Source organism: Myripristis murdjan, chromosome 13, assembly GCF_902150065.1.
Source record: "Myripristis murdjan chromosome 13, fMyrMur1.1, whole genome shotgun sequence".
Taxonomy (NCBI): domain Eukaryota; kingdom Metazoa; phylum Chordata; class Actinopteri; order Holocentriformes; family Holocentridae; genus Myripristis; species Myripristis murdjan.
The window spans coordinates 7,229,477-7,249,629 of NC_043992.1; the positions used below are offsets into that span (position 1 = coordinate 7,229,477).

At 41.4% G+C, this 20,153-nt stretch overlaps 1 protein-coding gene across 1 annotated transcript in view; it reads right to left on the reverse strand.

Annotated features, from left to right (window-relative positions):
• timm50 (translocase of inner mitochondrial membrane 50 homolog (S. cerevisiae)) overlaps positions 1-20,153 on the reverse strand; it is a 42,448-nt gene that overhangs the window by 15,172 nt on the left and 7,123 nt on the right. The window contains exon 4 of the mRNA XM_030067377.1: positions 13,209-13,230. Within this exon, the coding sequence (XP_029923237.1) occupies positions 13,209-13,230 (22 nt within the window). The remainder of the gene's footprint in view (positions 1-13,208; positions 13,231-20,153) is intronic.

The window sequence follows — 20,153 nt, forward strand, 5'->3', positions numbered from 1 at the left end:
CTGTCACCAGGAGTAATGAATGAAACAAAGTGGGGTGATAACATGCACTGTGCTCGGGAAGGGGGTGTTTAACCAGCCACACACACACAAACACACACACACACAAACACACACAAACACACACACGCTTGCAGGCAGCGTGGGAGTGTACGCGGGGCTGTTGGGTAACCTCTCCCCTGGGAAGGAGACCCACGCCAACACATAAAAAGGGATCTAGCGTGTGTGTGTGTGTTATGCAGTGTATTCCTGTGTGTGCCTATGATGTCAGCCTGTCAGTATGCGTGCATGTGTGTGTGGGATAGATTACGGCGGGGCTTTTGTTATGTTAATGAGGCGTGGCGGGAGGCGGTGATGGTGAAAGCGGTGATGGCTGGGTGAACAGAGGCTGACAGGAAGTGGGTGGTGTATTAACCTGACGCCCACGGGCCGCAGTGGCCGGTAAACCCTCCAAATTTAGCTGCCAGCTGGGTTTTACGAGCAAAACATGACTGCAAGCGACAGTTACGCAAAGGGGAAACTTCCACTGTTGAACGAGCAACCTACAGATCAAAAAAACAAACAAATAAAACCAACATGCTGTGTGTAAATGTGGAGCTGAGGAGCTTTAGAGGAACTCTCCTGGAGGGGCGGAGCGCCACTCGGCCAAAACATTTTCCCTCGCTTGGCGTTTTGATGATGATGATGATGACGATGACGGTGGACAGTCCAAAATCTCCCATAGGTGTTCAGCTGGGTTGAGATGTGGCGAGTGTGAAGGCCACAGCATCATGATTTACATCATCATCATCCTCAAACCATTCAGTGAGCCCTTGCTGCCCTGGGGATGGGGGCGTGGTCATCCTGGAAGAGGCCACGCCCCCATCAGGACAGAAATACCTCATCACTGGATGACCCTTAGAAACCTGAGCAAATTCTCTTGATTTCTTTCAAAAACACGCAGGAACAGGATATTAGAACAATTAGCGAAAACTTAGATCAGTTCTTTTTTTTTATTACATGAAAACTATATTTGTAATTATTAAAATGATATTTCAAGGTCAGATCAGTGATGCTGGATCAGGTTTCTTGTGTTTAGGTGCTTGTGAATGGTGTCTGAATGCAGCCTCGGCCTCCCAACGTTTCTGACCCAAAACGTGGCAGGGAAGGAAAAAAAACAGGAACTTTGTAAAAAATTTCAAGAGAACTAGCAAAAAAAAAAAAAAAAAAAAAAAAAAAAAAAAAAAATTCCCTAAAAAATCTAGGGGTGGGGTTTAAAAATGTAGAAAAAGAAAGATGTGAAGCAAATTTTATTAGGAGGATGAATAAAACTGTTCAAAAATAAAAGCCTGCCCAGAGGCACCTGAGGGTTTCAAACAGATAACAGGCAATGAGTCAGAATAACTTCATACTGCAGAACAGTGACACTCAACTCTCACATGTGTATTTGTCTTTATAATGAGGCTTTACGCCCTGCAGCTCTACGAGAAATTCCCTCTCTATGGACAATAATATCTCTGTGTGTCCTGTAATATCCTCTTTGTATTATAATATCCTCCTCTGTGTACTAAAATATCCTCTGTATTTATTACAATATCCCTCTCTGTGTGCTATGACATCCCTCTCTATGTGTTATAATATCTTTACGTGCCATAATATCCCTCTCTGTAAACAGGATCTTCTGGAAGAATGGAGCTCCATCCCTCCTATGAAAGTGTTCCAACACCAGACTAACACATGTTGGCTTTTCTTTTGTCATTTGTCTGTATTTTGTCTTTCAATATCGATTTAAAAAAAGGTTTTACAAAGCATGCTCACGCAGTTTTACATTCATTTTCATACTAGCGATAGTGTCAAATTAGATAGATAGATAGATATAGATAGATAGATATACTTTATTGATCCCAACCAGGGAAATTCTGGTCTGTTTTTTGTCATCCATCAACAAACGACTGAAGTTTGAGACTCTGAATGTTTTTTTCCGGGTGAAGTCCGCCTTCAGTTTGAGTGGTTCTGGATCCCCGGTTTATTCAGATGCCTGTTTCCCCCCCTGTTGTTTTACAAGTGTTTGTCACTGTGTTTCATCACAATCATATGTGCACAGAGGCAACCAGAGGGCCTCCACCTCCTCCTCCTCCTGCTGCTCCTGCTCCTCTCCTCTTTTTCTCCTCTCTTGTTTCTCTCCTTTCATCTCCTCTCGCTCTCTTAACGGTCTTCCTTTCATAGTCAATGTCAGGCTTTGTGTCGGAGGCCTCGGCCTGTGAGCTGCTCTGTTTGTGTTTTTCCTCTTTCTGGGTGGCCAAATAACTTTTCCCTCCCGACCTAAAATTGATCTGCCGGGACGTTGTTAAGGCTGATCGGACTGAACAAACACCGCCGCTGGCTGTCCAACAGTCTGCGGTGTGTGTTTCCATGGACTGAAATATTCCAGTGTAGACCCGATTTAGACAACACTCGGAATAAGAATCCACCAGTTTCTTATTGCCTGAACCTGGACCAATGAGCGACCCTGGGATTAAAACATGTAGAGTAGTAGCTGGGAGTGTTTTTAGTCATGTGCACACACTAATCGTACCACCACTTCCTACTGGAGTTTATAAAGCCGTTTACAACACATGCATCTAACCGGTTGATGATGCAGTTCTTCTTGATTCTGCTCTAGTGTAGAGCTGCAGAAAGGACAGCTTGAAGCAAAACATTTGTCAGATTTGTGATAAAACAGGCAGCAACATGACTGGAAACTGGGAGGAGGAGGAGCCAGGAGGAGCCTCTCCACTAAACCTGCCCTGTTCTGCAGCTTGTTCACAGGAATATCAAAGGAGTTGACCCTCTGACACCTAAATACATCTTCGGCGCACAAAACTCCAATGGATATACAGTTTTGTTGTTGGAAAGACTCTTGCCTAAAATATATTAAAAACACATTTTTTTAATTGCATTTAAAGTAATAAAATTAATAAAATTTGAGTAAACTGATAAAAAATAGTAAATAGTAAAATAAAAAATGAAAAAAAGAAAAAATGAATGAAATAGAATATTAAAAATGATTTTAAAATGGCAAATCAAAATTTTTAAAAAGTAAAAGATAAATGAAAATGAAAACCACTGCAAGAGTTTGTCCTTTCTAAGAAAAGTTAACTGAATTTTCACAAGCAAAAAAAGTATTTTTAAAAAACACTTTTAAATAAAAAGGGGGATTTGATTAACGTCTCAGGATTAATATAAACAACTTAATTAGAATAAAATCCATAGGTGGATTACAGAGTTCAACATGATCACTGACTATGACATGTGCAAGAATACAAGCCATGTGCTGCTCTGAAGCCTGAAGGGACTCGGGAAAGAAAGGAGTGAGAGGAGGAGGAGGAGGGACGAGTGATACAAGAGGAGAGGATGGAGGAGTAAACAAGGAGGGATGGATGGAGAAAAGAGGGGGACAAGGAGGGAGAAAAGAGGGGAGTAAAGGAGGTTATGGAGCGAGAATAACAAGGGATGAAAGGAGAATGTGGAAAGGAGGGAGGGAGGAGATGGACAGGAAAAGGAGAAGAAGGGAGAGCAAGAAAAATAAAGGATGAAAGGAGAGAGAGAGAGAGAGAGCTTGTCATAGTGTGTTTTTCTCACTGGGTGACAAACAGCAGCGTGGCCTCTTTAATGTGTGTATGGGTGATCTCTCTCTCTCTCTGTGTGTGTGTGTGTGTGTGTGACAGCAGGGGTATTGACCGGCCTCTGGGGAGCTACCGGAAAGAGAGAGAGAGAGAGAGAGAGAGAGAGAGAGAGAGAGAGAGAGAGAGAGAGTGTTACAATAGCAGCAGTACACAGCTGTTAGTTAGGGAGTACTTGTCTATCTGCCAGTTTTTTTTTTGTTTTTGTTTTTGTTTTCGACAGAGTGAGTTTGTGTTTTAAAATGGCGGAGTTACACTTAATACTGTGATTTTCTTTTGTTTTGGCATATAAAAATAAAATGTCACAAATGTGTCTGCTGGTTTCTGACATGCTGTGTTCACTGTCACATTGAGGTCGGTTTATTTTCCTCCTTCAGCTGAGTTGGTTTATGAGAACATCTGTCCTCTAGTGGCAGAAAAATAAAATGAAAATGCCTCAGCTACAGGAAACCATACCCTTTTGCATATATGTATACAAACAGCCTTGAATAACTAAAATAAAATAAAATACAAAGTTCTAGTTATGAGCATCAGCCTTTGCTGTTCTTTTGACGACTACCTGCCAATATCAGATCATTCTGGAAAGTTAAAGGTTTGTTTCTAACACGGGTGTGCATGTACTCCATTTAACAGAGGAGGATGAAGAGGAGGAGAGGATGAAGGAGAGGATGAGAGAGGAGCGATGAAGGTATGGAAGGAGAAAAGAAAGAAGGAGGGAGGGAGAAGAAGGAAGCCTGTGAGCAGCAGCAGGAGAGGAGGAGAGAGGACAGAGGAGGAGGTGTGTGTGTGTGTGTGTGTGTGTTCTCCCTGAGGGACTCTGAGCTTTCCCCTGGACTCTAAACTCATCACGGATGTTGTGGCCCCGGTCCCTAAGGTCACCAGAGCTCCCTAAGGTGATGATTGGCCCTCAGAGAGCTGATGCGAGACACTTGCACTATTTCAGCCTCCAGCTTGATGTTTAGAACAAAAAGGGACGATAAGTGGTTCCTTTGTTTAAAGGAGTTCTCCAACTTTTTGTGCAAAATATCCTTTTTCTGACTTACCCAGACTGCGACAACACATTTGATACCATTTTCAAGCTGACCCGAGCCCGTCAGCACCCATCAGGATCTGACAGGCCAAGGCAGGTTTGGATAAAAATGTAGAAATCATGTTCAGTCACAAAATAATAAACCATAATAAATTGACGACTTGGAATAAATAAATAAATAAGAAATTATTAAATTAACAAAAATAAATGAGTTGGAATTTTAAAAGCAAAAAGAAACAAGGATAGTTTTGGGAGAAGTTAATTTGTGGTGGATCTTCCAAGATGTGTATTTCAAATCCACACGATCCACTGTGTGAATCAGACAGCTTCAGAGCTGCTGGAAGGTTTATTTTTTCACTTTGACAGAGCCAGGCTAACAACTCCCATAGACTCCCAGTCTTTATGCTAAGCTAACACAAAACGCTACCCATAGGAACTGAACCAGTGGACGCACAGAGGTAAAAATGGTGTCCAACATCTGGTCTCAGTGTGGGGAAGTCGGCAAAAGGATATTTTGCCCAAAACTTTTGATTACTCCTTCTTCACTGTCAAAAGTGCGTGTGAGTATGAGTGTGTGTGTGTGTGTGTGTGTGTGTGTGTGTGTGTGTGACAGCTGTGAGGTGCAGATTCAGCGTCAGATCGATCCGGCATGATGGGATTCCTGTTAAACGAGTTCTGATCGGCCACTGATACTAATAATCACTTCATCAATAAGCCTCTCTCCCCCTGGGGCCGATGTGTCACATCCATCCCTCCTCCTGTCAGTAAATCTGTCTTCTCTACAGAAAACCCTCCCAGAGGTGCAGTCCGCCCCTGTCTGTCTCTGTTCCTGCCTCACTTTCATGAAAGGAGAAGAGACGACAGAGGATTTCAGGGGCAGGTTAAAGTGCGAGACAAAAGGCTGACATTACAAGAATAACACAAAGTGAGTTATGTTCTGTCTGCCTGTCTGTCTGTCGGCGAGGCTCAACAGCAATCACACAATTTGACTGGATCAATCCAATTTCACAATTAGCACTGAGGACTAACCAAACAGCTAAAAGCAGCGACCTACAATGGATTATTTAGCATTAAAGGTTAAACATTTCACTATCAGCATTCACCTCAGTTTGACTGGTAGCAAGAACAAACCATTTGAGACTGGGTTATAATTTAATTTTTTTTCTAACATCAATCCATCAATCTGTGACTTCCAATTAGGGCTGGGCAATATATATCGATATCATAACGCTATTGTGGCATGAGACTAGATATCATCTGTGATTTTGGATGTTGTGATATCGAGATATGGCATACATGTTGACTGTTGTAGGTCTACTATTTGCCTTTTCCCACTGGCCTTTATCAAAAATGCTTATTTATCAAAAATTTCACTGTGTAAATAATTGATAAAAGCACCAATAGTCATCCCCACAATATCATCATAATATCGATAGAGGTATTTGGTCAAAAATATTGTGATTTTTAATTTTGCCCTTCCCACCCAGCCCTGACTGCCAACAGGTTGATGGGAGATCCTGAAGACTTTCCATCAGAGGTGAAAATGGTATAGAGCATAATTACGTCAGTCTGGGTAAATCAGAAAAACGGTATTCTGCCCTGTCAACAAAAAGATAGCTACTACAAAGAGCACAAAGAGGCGGTGCCAAACTGGAAGATTGTCTGGAACATGCAGTTAAAAGTTTCTACTGTTTTGCCTTCAGTGTCCACCTCTAAACACAAACCCAAACCTAGCAACGCTTTCCTCACCATGTTTAAAAATGTTTACAGGAAATGTAAAGAATTCAGATAAACAGTAAAATCATCTGAAACAAGGTTAGCCTCCTGCCCAGCTACGCAGGATTGGTGTCGGTCAGTTTTATCATCGATAAACAATTTGTGATCGCCTGACAGTCATCACTACAATGTTGGCAACCTTTCCATCATCGTTCCTCTTTAATTTTGTCGCACAGACCGAGTATAAACATATGAGCAATTACAGCGCACAAGCCTGCTACCCTGTCCCGGATGAACGGCAGAAAATGGATGGATGGACGATTAAAACTGCACAAGTTGCCTAAGCCGACTCTAGCTAAGACGCATCAATATCATCATCATGTTATTATTACTGTGGATGTCCCATGATCTGAACACAGTTACACTCGTCCACTCTGCCTAATCTTCTAGTGCAAACACTGAATACATGTAATTTCTTTTCTTTTTTTCCCCAAATGAAAATCATCAAATTTAAAGACTTTCAATATCAGCTGGAAATGTCAGTTACTGGCATTTCCAATCCTAAAATATCAGTATCAGCATTATAAATAATCCATATGAGCTTAACTCAATGCTGCTGGAAAATGAGACAGAGAGAAAGAGACAGATGGACAGAGAGACGAGGAGGCGGATAAAAAAGAAAGAGGCAATAAAGTTACAGACAGGGCAGGGAGAGATGGAGGGAGGGGTCTGCTGGACCTCTGGGAGTGTTTTCTAGCCAGAAGATTAGATTTACGGACACAAGGAGGGATGGATGTGACAGAGCAACCCTCAGGGAGATGGTGTTATTGATGAACCGATTATTAGTATCAGCAGGCGATCAAAACTCGTTTAGCAGCGGTCCCATCACGCCGGATCTATCTGACACTAAATCCACACCTCACAGCTGTCTCACACATACACACACACACACACACACACACACACACACACACACACACACACACACACAGAGGAGAGGATATTTTATTCCATCAATAAAGTCATAAAGAAGAAAGTGTGTCTGAGGAACACAAGTCAAACGCCACACACCTGTCACAGTAAAATTCACCCACTAACGTTCAACATCATATGCTTTTTTTTTTTTTTAAGGCCAGTGGCCACTGATTTGCTCTGATTGAAACTGACCTGCAAATATTCAAACATGTTACATGTCACTACATTACCGCCAAAACCCAAACACACCTGTCCGTACTTTCTGAGGAGTAACTGATGTACTTCACTGTGACTGGCTGCTGAGTGAGCCTGAACGTCAGACAGCCTGTGTACAGTGGTTCTCCTACCACAGACTGTGATGGACGTCCAACCCACAACCAAATCTGCCAAATCTGGGCGTTTTGTGCAGAGTAGGGCTTCGGGATGTCACAAGAACCAGTACTTTGGTCCCAAGTCAATGCCAAAAGTCCAAAAATATGATGGTGCCCGTTTTTCTATGGCACCATAGCTACCGGGGGTATTCATTTAGATTTAGCCTTCAGCGGGCCATAACATATTCTTCTGGAACATATGGGGGGAAGTATACACTGTTTTCCAAATTATTATGCCAGTGATGAATCAGTAGGATTTAGTTTTTCAGCCAACGTTTCTGATGGTTCATTTTCTCCTGTATTTTTAGATAAGTGGTATCAATCTCAGACAGATCTCTTAATGCTGCAACATTTGGGAGTGAGATGGTTGGTCCCTTTAGGCTCTCTGCAAAATATGTAGAGTTCCTAACTGGCCATTTCCTGCCATGGCATAAAAAGTGCCTTCCCTAAACAAAATTAGTTTCATGCAGGACAATGCATCATCCCATGCTGCCAAAAACACTCTTAACTCCTTGGTTGCTATGGGCATAAAGGGAGAAAAAAAAATCATGGTGTGGCCACCATCATCCGCTGACCTCAACCCAACTGAGAACCTGTGGAGCATCCTAAAAATGACGATACACCTCAAAACAGCAGCTCTGGGAGGCAATAGAGGCAACAAACACAATTTTAAATTGTATTTATTTTTTGAAAAATGACCTGTTCAAGTACCAAACTCATATTAAATTAAATTTCTTTGACCTGTTGAATGTCTTCACACTGCATTGTGCATAATAATATGGAACAATGTATTTTGAGTTCTTTTCAAAATATTAAAAACAGATGTTGTCATTGTTAGCACTTTTGCTTGTGACAACATCCACATGATGATATAATTGTTTAAGGATTTTAATAAATCCTTAATAGTATCGACTGTTGAGGGAAAGTAATAAAAACAGTATGAGCATAATAATTTGGAACACAGTGTAAATAAAGATTTCTCAAATATGCATTGATGAGAAATGTCTAGCAGCAGGCAGGCAAACACACGTGGAAGATGGCAGCTGTGCCTCGGCTCGTCCAAAAGAAACACAGCAAGAGTCGTGTCTGGAAGGATTTAGCGTTTGTGGCGGATGCTCATAATACATTTGCAAAACCCAAAATGCAAATGGTATCATCGAAGTTTCCAGACGAAAGGAATAAACACTTTGAACTAAGTGAAGCACCTCAAAGACAGGCATGTAATGTTTTTCTAATTATGTATAAGCCTATTTATTATTTCCATAGTCTTCTCACGTCTGCTGGATACTGCAATTGAAATTCTTTGCAATCTAAAAAGGTATTTAAGCACAGCTGAACTATAGTTTGTTTAAAATACCTGAAGGCTTAAATACTTCAGAGTTCAAGAGATTTTAATAGGGGAGTGCATGCTGGAGTAAATTGGATTTTTTCTTTTGTCTTTTCCTTTGATTTATTTATTTATTTATTCTTACTGTGGTATCAAAACAGGTATCGAGACTGGTGGAAACTCACTGGTACTGGTATCGACCACTGAATTTCTGGTATTGTGACAAGCCTTGTAGGGCTGAAGCGATTCCTCTGGGAACTCAAATAATTCGATGACTAAAAATACTCAATTCAAATTCCCTGCCTCCAAGTTTTGTTTCTGTGCTTTCACAGAAATATAAAAAAAGGAAACAAACCAGGTCATAATTCCCTCTCTACTATCACACTAATTCTAACCAATACAATACATGAATGTTATATGGCACTTTATCTATTATTGGAAAGATAACGTTTTCGCATCATTAAAATATGCAATGAAAATTGTAATTTTCCTAAAAAGGAACCAAGAAAGAAGAAAACTGGCCTACTTGTTTTTTTTCTTTTGTAAAATTAACATTGCTCTTTCATAGAACACAAGCAAATCAATGGGATAATCGGTAGCATACTCGCTTTCTAAAATAGCTGAAGCCCTCGTGCAGAGTACCGTAAAATATGGCATTTCTAAATTATTGCCATAAAATTTTTATCATGCCAATCTAGGGTTGCCAACCGTCCTTTAGTGGAAGTTTGTTCCGTATTTTGAAGTCAATTTGGCGCAGTAAATTATCTCACACAAACAAACACACATATGCACACGCACACACACGCACAGAAGCAGATAGATAAGAAATTGCAGATGTGCCCCCCCCAGCTACTTATTCTACTGTTCAGACAGAGCAAAGCCTGTAGACGTGTGTGTTTTGTTCAGTGCAGGGGAAGCAATGATCGCAAAGGGGCATATGGACGGCTGGCACACACACACACACACACACACGCGCGCACACACACGCGCACACACGCGCACACACACACACACACACACACGCGCACACGCGCACACGCGCACACGCGCACACACGCACACACGCACACGCGCACACACACACACACACGCACACACACACACACACACAAAAGTTACAATGGGAGCAGTTGGCAGCATGGTTGAGCAATGTGGCATCTCTCTGTGGAACGATCAATCATTCAAAAACACACACATACACACACAGCAGTGCCAGGGTGTCAATAAAAGCACACATGTTCAACAGAAGACAGGAGGACTGATTGGGCCCAGGCAGGAAACATACAAACAAACACACACACACACACACACACGACAAGCTGATACTTTCAGGAGCAGAAGGAAAAAACTACATATCAAGATATCAACTTTGTTATTTTTTAATAGAAAAATTCCCTCACCAGAACAGTCTGAGGCTCTGCTCGCCCTCTAAGACTTTGATTCTGAAAGTTTAATTCTGAGTGTAACTTCCATCCCTTACCGATATGGACAGAAATGAGTGACAGAGGTCGTCACGTCTGCTTTTGGTTTCAACGTGTTACAGTTCCACATTTCACTGAGCTGCCTCGTCTTTCTTTCTTTCTATCGCTGTTTTAAAGTCTGTTTTAAAAACGACTCCACATGACCTCCACTTCCTGTAAAACAGAGCATCTTAAAGAGTGACATCATCCTGCACTAGTGGATGTAAATTAAAATTTCAACCAATAAAACCTTCACAGATGTTTAAACATCTCTTCAAAGTAAAATGTCCCAAACTGATATCCCATTGGTTTGCACTTATGGTGCATCTGCCTCAGTGGACAGCTCTTGATTGATTGATTGATTGTTATTGGAGCCCATGTGTGCAATTGTGCATTCAGGACAACTAGCAGCTCTGACTGAGTGATGTGAAATACTGCCCAAAAGTGTCTTTTTCGACAAGAGCGATAGAAGAAGAAAGAGGAAAATCAACATTTTTCTCCCGTCAGACGAAATCTATCGTCGTATCATACAGCCCAAGCTCAGGGTCTGACATATCCACTTGGTCCACATGGCCTTAGGCCTTCATGCAGCTTTTTGTTGCTCATGCCGACTAGAAAAAACATCAAATCAGAATCACACGGGACAGGAAAATATTTAGAATTGGGAGACATTCAGCCGCAGAGTGAATAAAGCCAATAAATGTCCGTTGTCACAGGTTTTCCAGAGGCTTTCCTCATTAAGAGAGTAAAACTGCCTCCGTGTTTTGTCTGTGATGGTTTAGAAGCAGCCGTGGTGCTTCAGCTAACTTCAGTGTACTAAGCTTTGCAGTCCGTCCCTCCTCTCTGTTCTAGTGAAGTTGGTTTGCTCTTGTAAAAAAGCAAATTTTCACCAGAAGTGAAACAATAAAACGACCTGAAACTGAAGTGAGGGCTGATGTGTTCAGAAGTTACGGAGGATCCTCCAGGATCTCCGTAGTAAACCTTTTTTAAAAGAAAGCTATCTCTTTTCATTCTTGCTACAAAGGCCTTAAGTTATTAGCTAATTTAGTAATGGCTGGTTAAACGTCTCTTTAGTTTCTCTAGAGAGATGCCATCTTGTGAAAGCAGGAGGATTTAATAAGCTCATAAGAAGAGGGAACACACAGATGGTTAGAATCAATGAAGGAACAAAGTGAGTGTGAAGGGAGAAAAACAGAGTCAGCTCCCTCACAGTTTGATCAGCTTACATCAAACCTCATACTTTTTAATCTGCGTAAACGGCAAAAGCTGCATTTTCCTCTGACTGAATATGATGACACTAACTGAAATATGGTTGAGAAAGCTCGTAAAATCATTACTCTCTTCATTTTGCCGGCTGATTTTAGTCTGCAACACCCTGGAGAAAAATACTTGCATCAGATCTTTTCTTTTATTACCCATATTGTTGATATTATATGTTATTTATGGCTTTTTTGCTCTTTCACAGGTCCTATTCCAAAAACCCTGTTCAGTCCAGGTCCTGTCTATTGTGCCCACATGTTTAATATGTTTTACTACTTTCTTTGACAACACAGACACAAAGAAATTCACAGCAATAAATAAGTACAGGGACTGAAAACGAGCACAAGTAGCCTGAGGTAAGAAATGTGTCCTTTTACTGATCCAACAGATGATCCAATCTGTGACTCAAAACTGTGATATAATCCCAAACTGTGACATTTGTGATCAGTTGCCCCCCTTAGTTTTGGGTTTGAATTTATCACTCAGTTAAAGGTTGCAAAGCAGATGTAAAATAAGGACGTGACACTGTTCTACAATACTTTGAAGCTACTTAAAGCTAGCTAAGAGGAAATTTAAGGCAAAGCCAGCAGTTTAAGGGGATAACCTCTTCAATTCCACCAAAGGCGCAAGCGTCCATCACTGAAACATTGTCTTTCAGAGGCTATAAGCCAGAGTGAAGATACTGGTGTCATATCAAACCAGACGACCGGAGGAATCCACCAACACCAAGCAAGTCAGGATGTCAGCATGGTGGCTACGTGCTGCTTTCAAACTCTAATGGCCATTTCCAGTGGGGTCCCTTGACCTCTGACCTCCAGCTGTCTGAATGAAAATGGGTTCTCTGGGCAGCCACAGCTCTCCCCTTTGCAGACATGAGCCACATTTGATTCATGTGTGATGATGTTCACCCCCATAGCAGCCATTTCACTGCAGTCAGAGCATTTTTTCAAACTGGACGTCACTGCATAAAATGACCTCTGGTGACCTCTAGGAGAATCACAGCCTCATCAAACTTTACAGACACAAACTAGAGAGCGAGGCCGTTCAGAGGAGGCCAGTTTTATAGGTATACTGACAATAAGGGGGATATTCTAAGGCATTTTAAGAACAAAATGCTCCTTGTCCAATTGCTGAAAAATACAATTCTTACAGAAATCTCAAAATGTCAAAAGTTTTGACACCAAATCACAGCATGAATTTTTCTGTGGTGTTCCTCAAGGTCTTGGTGTCCTAATGTGGAATTCTGAAGGAACTTTTGACCGTTCATATTAATCCTTGAGTGGTCAAAAATGTGTAAATTTGCACCAAATCTGTAACGAATGCTGCCAACTCAAAAACATTATTTTACAATAAAAAGAGGGGCACTCTGCAGAGAGCAGCAAACAGATAACACTGGTGTGAAATGTGTGGCATTTGATTGTGAACACTCACCGTTGTCGAACTCGTCTGGAATCTGTTAGAGAGAAAAGAGAGATTAAAAAACGATTAGCATGTCTTAACAGAGCAGCTGGGAGGCAGTCAATCAGGGCCATCAATCAAATCAATGAGTTGTGTTGGTGGTAAACAAGTCAGCAGCCCATCACGATGAATCTGTTGGAACGCCCGCTCTTTCACAAGGCTCTGGTCCTGTTTGTGGTGACAGCAAAAAGCTGCTATGTACACAGGCGCTAATGGGTTTCTGAAGGCAGATGTTCATACTGATGTTTTCTGGGTTCAGTCTGACAAAAGCTGCCAAATAGTCAGTGTGTTCATGTTTAAAATAAATAAATAAATAAATATTTGGTGTTTTTTCCCCCACAGTCTCACATACTCTCGTCAGAGTAAAAAAAAGAACAGCATTTAGAAGGAGAAGGAAAAGACAAACGAGGAAAAAAGAGGAGGAGGAAGAGCAGGAGAAGGAGAAGAACATGAGGAAGGAAAAGGAGGGAGAGATGAAGGAGGAAAAGGAGGACACAGGGTGAAAGGAGAAGGAAAGGAGGGGAAAATGGTGGAGGATGAAAACAATGAGGAGAAATAAAACAGAGAACCACACCCAATTTTGTGGAACCTGATCAAAATGTTTCATCCAAATTAGTTCAAGTTAAAAACTTCCCACAGATAACAGACATGGTATTGATCCCTTCTCCACATTTAAATTGCCTTGGTTGTTGATGAATATGATGAATATTCTGCTAGTAAGAGAGGGGTGGGAATCACGATACGATATTATCACGATACAATTATAATATACTGCAATTTATTACCCTTTTTAAAGATTTCAGTCTGTTCATCTCACTCTGGTCACTTTTAGTGCAGCAAAATGAGACAAACCGACCAACTCTGTCACAAAAACCTCAATATTGCATTGATTCTTGGTGATACAATATTGATACTTGGCGCCCATGTATCAATACAATATTGCCACACAAAATATCACAATACTATGCTGTATCAATTCTTTCCCCCACCCCCGGTATGAGGGGGCTGATGGCAGTGGCTGGCTAATTACCACAAATGCAAACTGTGATCGCCAGGAAAATGTGTTTCCATGCATTCTCCAATAAATAAGCATTTCTAATTTAATTAAAACTGTGTCTCATTTTGCTGAGGACCTCCCAATGGTCTCCACTGTTGGGGAGCACGGCTTCAGGTTGGGACAGGACACTGACCAGCCTCATAAACGACACCTATAAGAATGAGTGTTGGAGTCCCTCTAGTGGCCATAAGACATAACTACATCTGTATTTACTGTGGCTGCATTTCGCCATTAATGTATTAATTATGGCACTCTTAAGAGCATGTAACGCTGCACTAGCATAGATTTCCATTAAAAAACAGACACTGGATCAGTGCAAATCACAGATCAGTGAAATAATTTAAACACTAAAACAATTAAAAAAGAGCCCATCTGACAAGACAAACAGCCGCACCGACAGGGCATTATGACCCCTGTCCTCCTAAATGCTATTTGCTCACGAAAAAAATTTAAGCATATTAAAGTTTCATTGATATTCAAATTTATTTAAAGCCGAAGATCACTGTTTGCAATCTCAAAAGGTTTTACATGCCTGCAACTTTTCAACAAGCAGGATGCCCCGTGACTTAATTCTCATAGCGGGCAATAAATAAATAAATAAATGAATAAATTAATTAATTAATTAATTTAAAAAAAAACACACACTCCCCCAAAAAACCCAGCAGCTGTTACACGGAAAAAACTCAAGAAATCTTGAGAAGGACCACAGAGAGAGGAGACCCCATTCCTAACCAGACTTGGCTCATTCCACCTGTTCTGCCTATAAGTCACTCTGGTAAAGAGCACCAGCTACATGACGGGTAAAATCTCAATGTCATTTTAGTGACGAATTAACAAGCAACTGGATGTGGAAGCAGACTAATGACCTGCTGGCTGATTGATTTCAACCAGGTGGATTCATGCTGCAAGACACTTGGTGATCTGAACAAACCAAGTTATGCTGCCAGGACAAGACATAATGAGCATTTACCCTGCTCAAACATGAGATGCACATCATTTGTAAATGTTTATCTAGAGTGCAAGGTGAATTGATGTTTCTTGCAACCTCTGCAGCTCACAGGGACAGTGCTGTTGAAAATAAAACCGGACGAGTGAAGGCTTGAGATCGCTCTGCCTGTGATTGAAGAAGACGATTAACAGCACTTTCTGCAGAGAGGATGTACTTAAATTTAACATCTACTCACCGGGAAAACGACTCTGGCTCCAACACAGCGTGACGCAGCTCAAGTAAAGACAACTTGACGCGCCTGGGGAAGCAGCCAAACCATACTGCAGAAAACCACTGAACACAGCAGCTGCGTTCAAAGGCACATCCCACGTGATCTACAGCCTTAGTTCTGTTAACACGTCAGCTGGATTAGTAACCTCCGCTTCAAACTCCTAAAGCCCCCAAGAAATGCACTCTTACTTTCTTGATTTTATGTAGTTTCCGTTTAAACAGGAAGTTTCTTTGGGACATGAGAAGGATCAAACCAACACGACAGATCAATCGCTAACCCTAACCCAACAGGATATCAGTTTGGGAGAGAAACACACTTTTATTTTGAAGGGGATAAGGTGGATGAAAGAGGATGATTAAAGATTTGTGAAGGTTTGAATTTTTTCTAGTACAGGATGACGTCACTATATAAGATGCCCTGTTTTACAAGCATCTGTCTTTCAGTGTAAAAGTCAGTCTACAGCAGGTAAGATGGTGGAGAGAGAGAGAGACGGATGAATGACAACATCAGCTCCTGCGAGAGCAAAGTGACTGCCTCTTCTCATGGAACTTAACAGAGCAGTGAAAATAAGTCATTAGAGGGACACCAGATGCTAACACCCAGAGGTGAATTGACATCAGTGACGGTTCTCAGCTGTTAGTGTCTCTTGTGCTGCCCGGTGAGCTGCTAGGTGTGAAAAAGGCCATATAAAAACCTACTGACACCTCGGTACGACTGGGGGGGCGTCAGCCTGGGAGAACAGGGGAGGAACGGGTTCCCACACACACCTTACACAGGACCATGCAACAATATGAGCTCCTGTGGGAGGTTTTCCAAAACCAGCGGCACTTTGTTAATCAGAGGCTAGCGACCGTGAGCAAAGATGGAAACCAGTTTCTTTTAACCGGTACGACTCGATTACACCAACAACGATTCATTTAATCTAAGATTAGGAGGCTGCGTTCAGACACCTTTCACATTATCAAGACCAGGATTCCAGTGAGTAAATCCAGATTTAAAATGAAGCAGAGCTCTGTTGCACAATTAAAAACCAACGGTGGTTTAGTAAATCCAAGTTTAGTGGTTTAAACTCAAATTAAATAATGAGACTTAAGTAAGATGGTGATGCTTGCTTCCAAAAAAGTGCAAAGTAGCTCACAAACAGTCTACTCATTATGGCTTGCTAGATGTTCAAATTTCTGAAAAGGGTTTGGCTGAATAAACGGAGCAGGGTGACCAAATTATAGAAAATAAAATAGACGTATTAGGGTCCAGATGCTTTAGGCCTACCTCTCACACAAGTTGATTATTCTGTTTTATTCTGCGGGCAAAGTGAACATTATATGAAAACAGGATTACATTCCATTTGGTGAATAACTACTTTTAGACTTGAAACATACAAAGCTCCATCATGAAACAGGATTTACCAGAGGAAACTCCATGACCCGCACATGAACATTAATGCAAGAGCTTCTACTTAATTATTTACAAATAAAGTGGGTTTGTTTTAGCTCATGCCGTCCACGACAACATTATAGCTAAATCATTAAACAGCTGTTGATATCGGTGTTCCCGTCCCACAGGCCTGCAACATGAACCAAGGTACGATAACACTGCCACAATGCCACAACTTTGACATCCACATTAATATCTGAACATGTGACACCACTATAAAAACCATCACAAACAAGACAATTCATCAAGAAGCATCACATAACAACCACTGTGCTTGATTAAAAAAAAAAAAAAAAGTACAAATAAATATGGAAATAAGTGTGGAAAAGCACCACAAATTCAATATGAGCATCATTAACTGAAACAACCTCATAAATATTTATGCTGCAATCGTGTCTCATAAATAATCCCTGAGATGCTTTACTGAGTTTCTTCTGTTCACTTTTGGCTCCTGACACCAGTTTATCGGCGAGGCTGGGTCAGCTCGGGTTCAGCTCAGAGGTCGTTCTCTCCGACCCTGTAAACAGTTTGTTTTCTTTGCCTTGAGCGAGGGGTGTCGCGATATGCTGGTACTGACGATAACCACAATATAAATTAAAATATCATCAAATCAAACCAATCAAATAATTTCAATTTCTGTTCTCCCTCTTGCCCTATGATATGGACAAAATTTCATACCTCAATATTTATGCCAAATATCTTGATAGTGATGCGATATAAGATATGACTATGGGTTCACACTTATTTGGAATTTTAAGTGTAGCAACAGTGAAAATCAAGCATTCTTTAAAAAACAGCAAAATAACTCCAGCTGGATGCAGAAAATGTGGTTACTTCACAAATTGTTTTTTTTTTTTTTTAGAGATAATATGTTGCAGGTCCATATCTAGATGACGATATGATACCGACATATCGTTCAGCACTGCTCTGGATGTGGCACTGAAATAAAATCTCAGTATAAAAAGCATCTTTGGTCAAAACATCAAATGTTTGTAACGTTTGAATTCAGTCTGAAAGTAGCACTGATATCTCGATTGTGGTGTCCATGTTTGAAGACAACAGCACAACAGAGGTGAGATAAGTGTGCCCTCTGTAGCGCTCACAGCGTCCTGAAAGAAGTGTGCCCTTTGAAGTGGGACTAAGAAGTAGACATGGAAGCGACAGAAGTGTGCCCTTTGAAGAGTCCTTCCTGGAGGTTCAGCTCTGACAGCTGGCACTACCTGCGAAGTGTGCCCTTTGAAGGGGCCACGACAGAGGGCTAAGTAGGAGAAAGAAGTGTGCCTCCCCTGTGAAGTGTTTTAGTAGTCTGCCTGTTGGCCAGACAGGATACTGGCCGGGGTTTTATAATGCGTGACAACGGGAAGGGAAGCCCAAACGGACTTTACAATAGAGGGCCGAGGTGAGGACTCGTCCTGTTTCCCGGACGCTCACATCAGAAAGGCAGAAGGGCAGCATTTTCTAAACACACTGCAAAAATCTATGGCACTCCATTTACTTTACTCTACAGCTTGAGATTTTCATAAGTTGCCCAGGACAAACGCATTAGGTGCAAGCTTCAAACATAAACATGGGACTTTCAAGCTGCACACACTAAGAGAACGCTGACTCTGACCGCTAAAACTACATCTCATCTTTTATTTGACGAATTACTCCGGCAACAGCAACAGTAGACAGTGCTGCCGTCCAACGTTACAAAATATTTTAACTTTCTGTCGTCCCCGGCAATAGAACCTACACAGTCGGATGCTGCATAGCACATCACAAAGACGGAAAACAGTGGATTCGGACAATGACAAGCTGATGATCCAGGTGCAACAATACGCAGAATTATATGACCAGCAACCAAGTTCTGTTTAATTTGCAATGGCACACTATGTTAACATGTTTAACTGTGAACAGTGTGGCTTGGGATGCAAGAGAGCCTTCACTTCTTCTGACAATAAAGTATAATCGAATCTGATAATACCTATTAGGGCAGGGCGATGAGGACAAAATCAAGTGTCACAATACCTTTGACAGAAAACCATCATATCAATACTGTGATGATATTGTAGGGATGATTGTTGACGCTTTCACAAGATGTATACTCATAAGTGATTTTTGACAAATGATCATTTGTAATGTGGATAGATATGATGCCCCTTTAGCTGTTTACTGTAATGCAGCCTTTAAAACCAGGAAATTACTTATAACATCATCACTACATTATGATTTAAATCCCAGACAGTATCTTGCCTCATATCACAACACTGAAATATCAATATATCACCCAGCGCTTATACCTATTTTGTTTCAGTATCCAAAAAAAGTCACTGAATTAAGACAACAGATAGGAGGCACAGAAATTTTATTAGCCAAGAGGAAGCCCACACACAGTCCCATCCAAGTTTGTACTTTGAAGTAAACCATGTTCCCAGACAAACACCTCATCCGACAGCACAGGCACACGCCACAGTCCTGCTTAACAAATGTGCTCTTTGAAGACCAAAGATGACTGTCGCCAGCAGAAAGCGATATAAGTGTGCCTTTGAAGCTCGAGACTCCGACGACTGGCACAAGACAGATATCACAATCACCTGAGAAGTGTGCCCCGTCGGTGGGGAACGGGGCGATTGTAAGGATGTCCGAGGAAAGTGAGATAAGTGTGCCCTTTGAAGGAAGCAGTTAACTCCAACGTGGAGGAAGTCGGCAACACTAAGAGCTTTCCCACACCCACACCTTCAGCGTCTGCTTCCTTCGGTCTGAATCGCAGTGGACGAGGTCACTTTAGCCGGATTTCTGTATTTGCTTCGTTTAAGTTGATAGTGCACAATTACAAACCAACAAGGGCGTTTAATGGCCCACTCTGGCAAGCTAAACATGTGAATATGAGCTTCAGTCCAGACTTTCAAAGGATGAGGACCCGCTGGCTGTCTCTTTATACTCATAACCCTTTGCATCTTAGACTAATTTCCCATTGATGGTTCCAATTATGTTCGAATTCCTAATAAATTTCAATTGTTGGAGGATGGAGATGCATTTCCAAAGTGTGCAGAGATTAAAACATTAGTAGCAGGCTCAAATTTAAAGCTAGAGTGAAGATACTGGTATCATATAAAACCAGACGATTGAAAGAATCCATCAAGTATGTCCTGGTGGGAGGTTGGCAGAGTGGATAAATAACGCTGCAAACTCAAACTCAATTTGGGCAAGGGGAAAAAGACTATG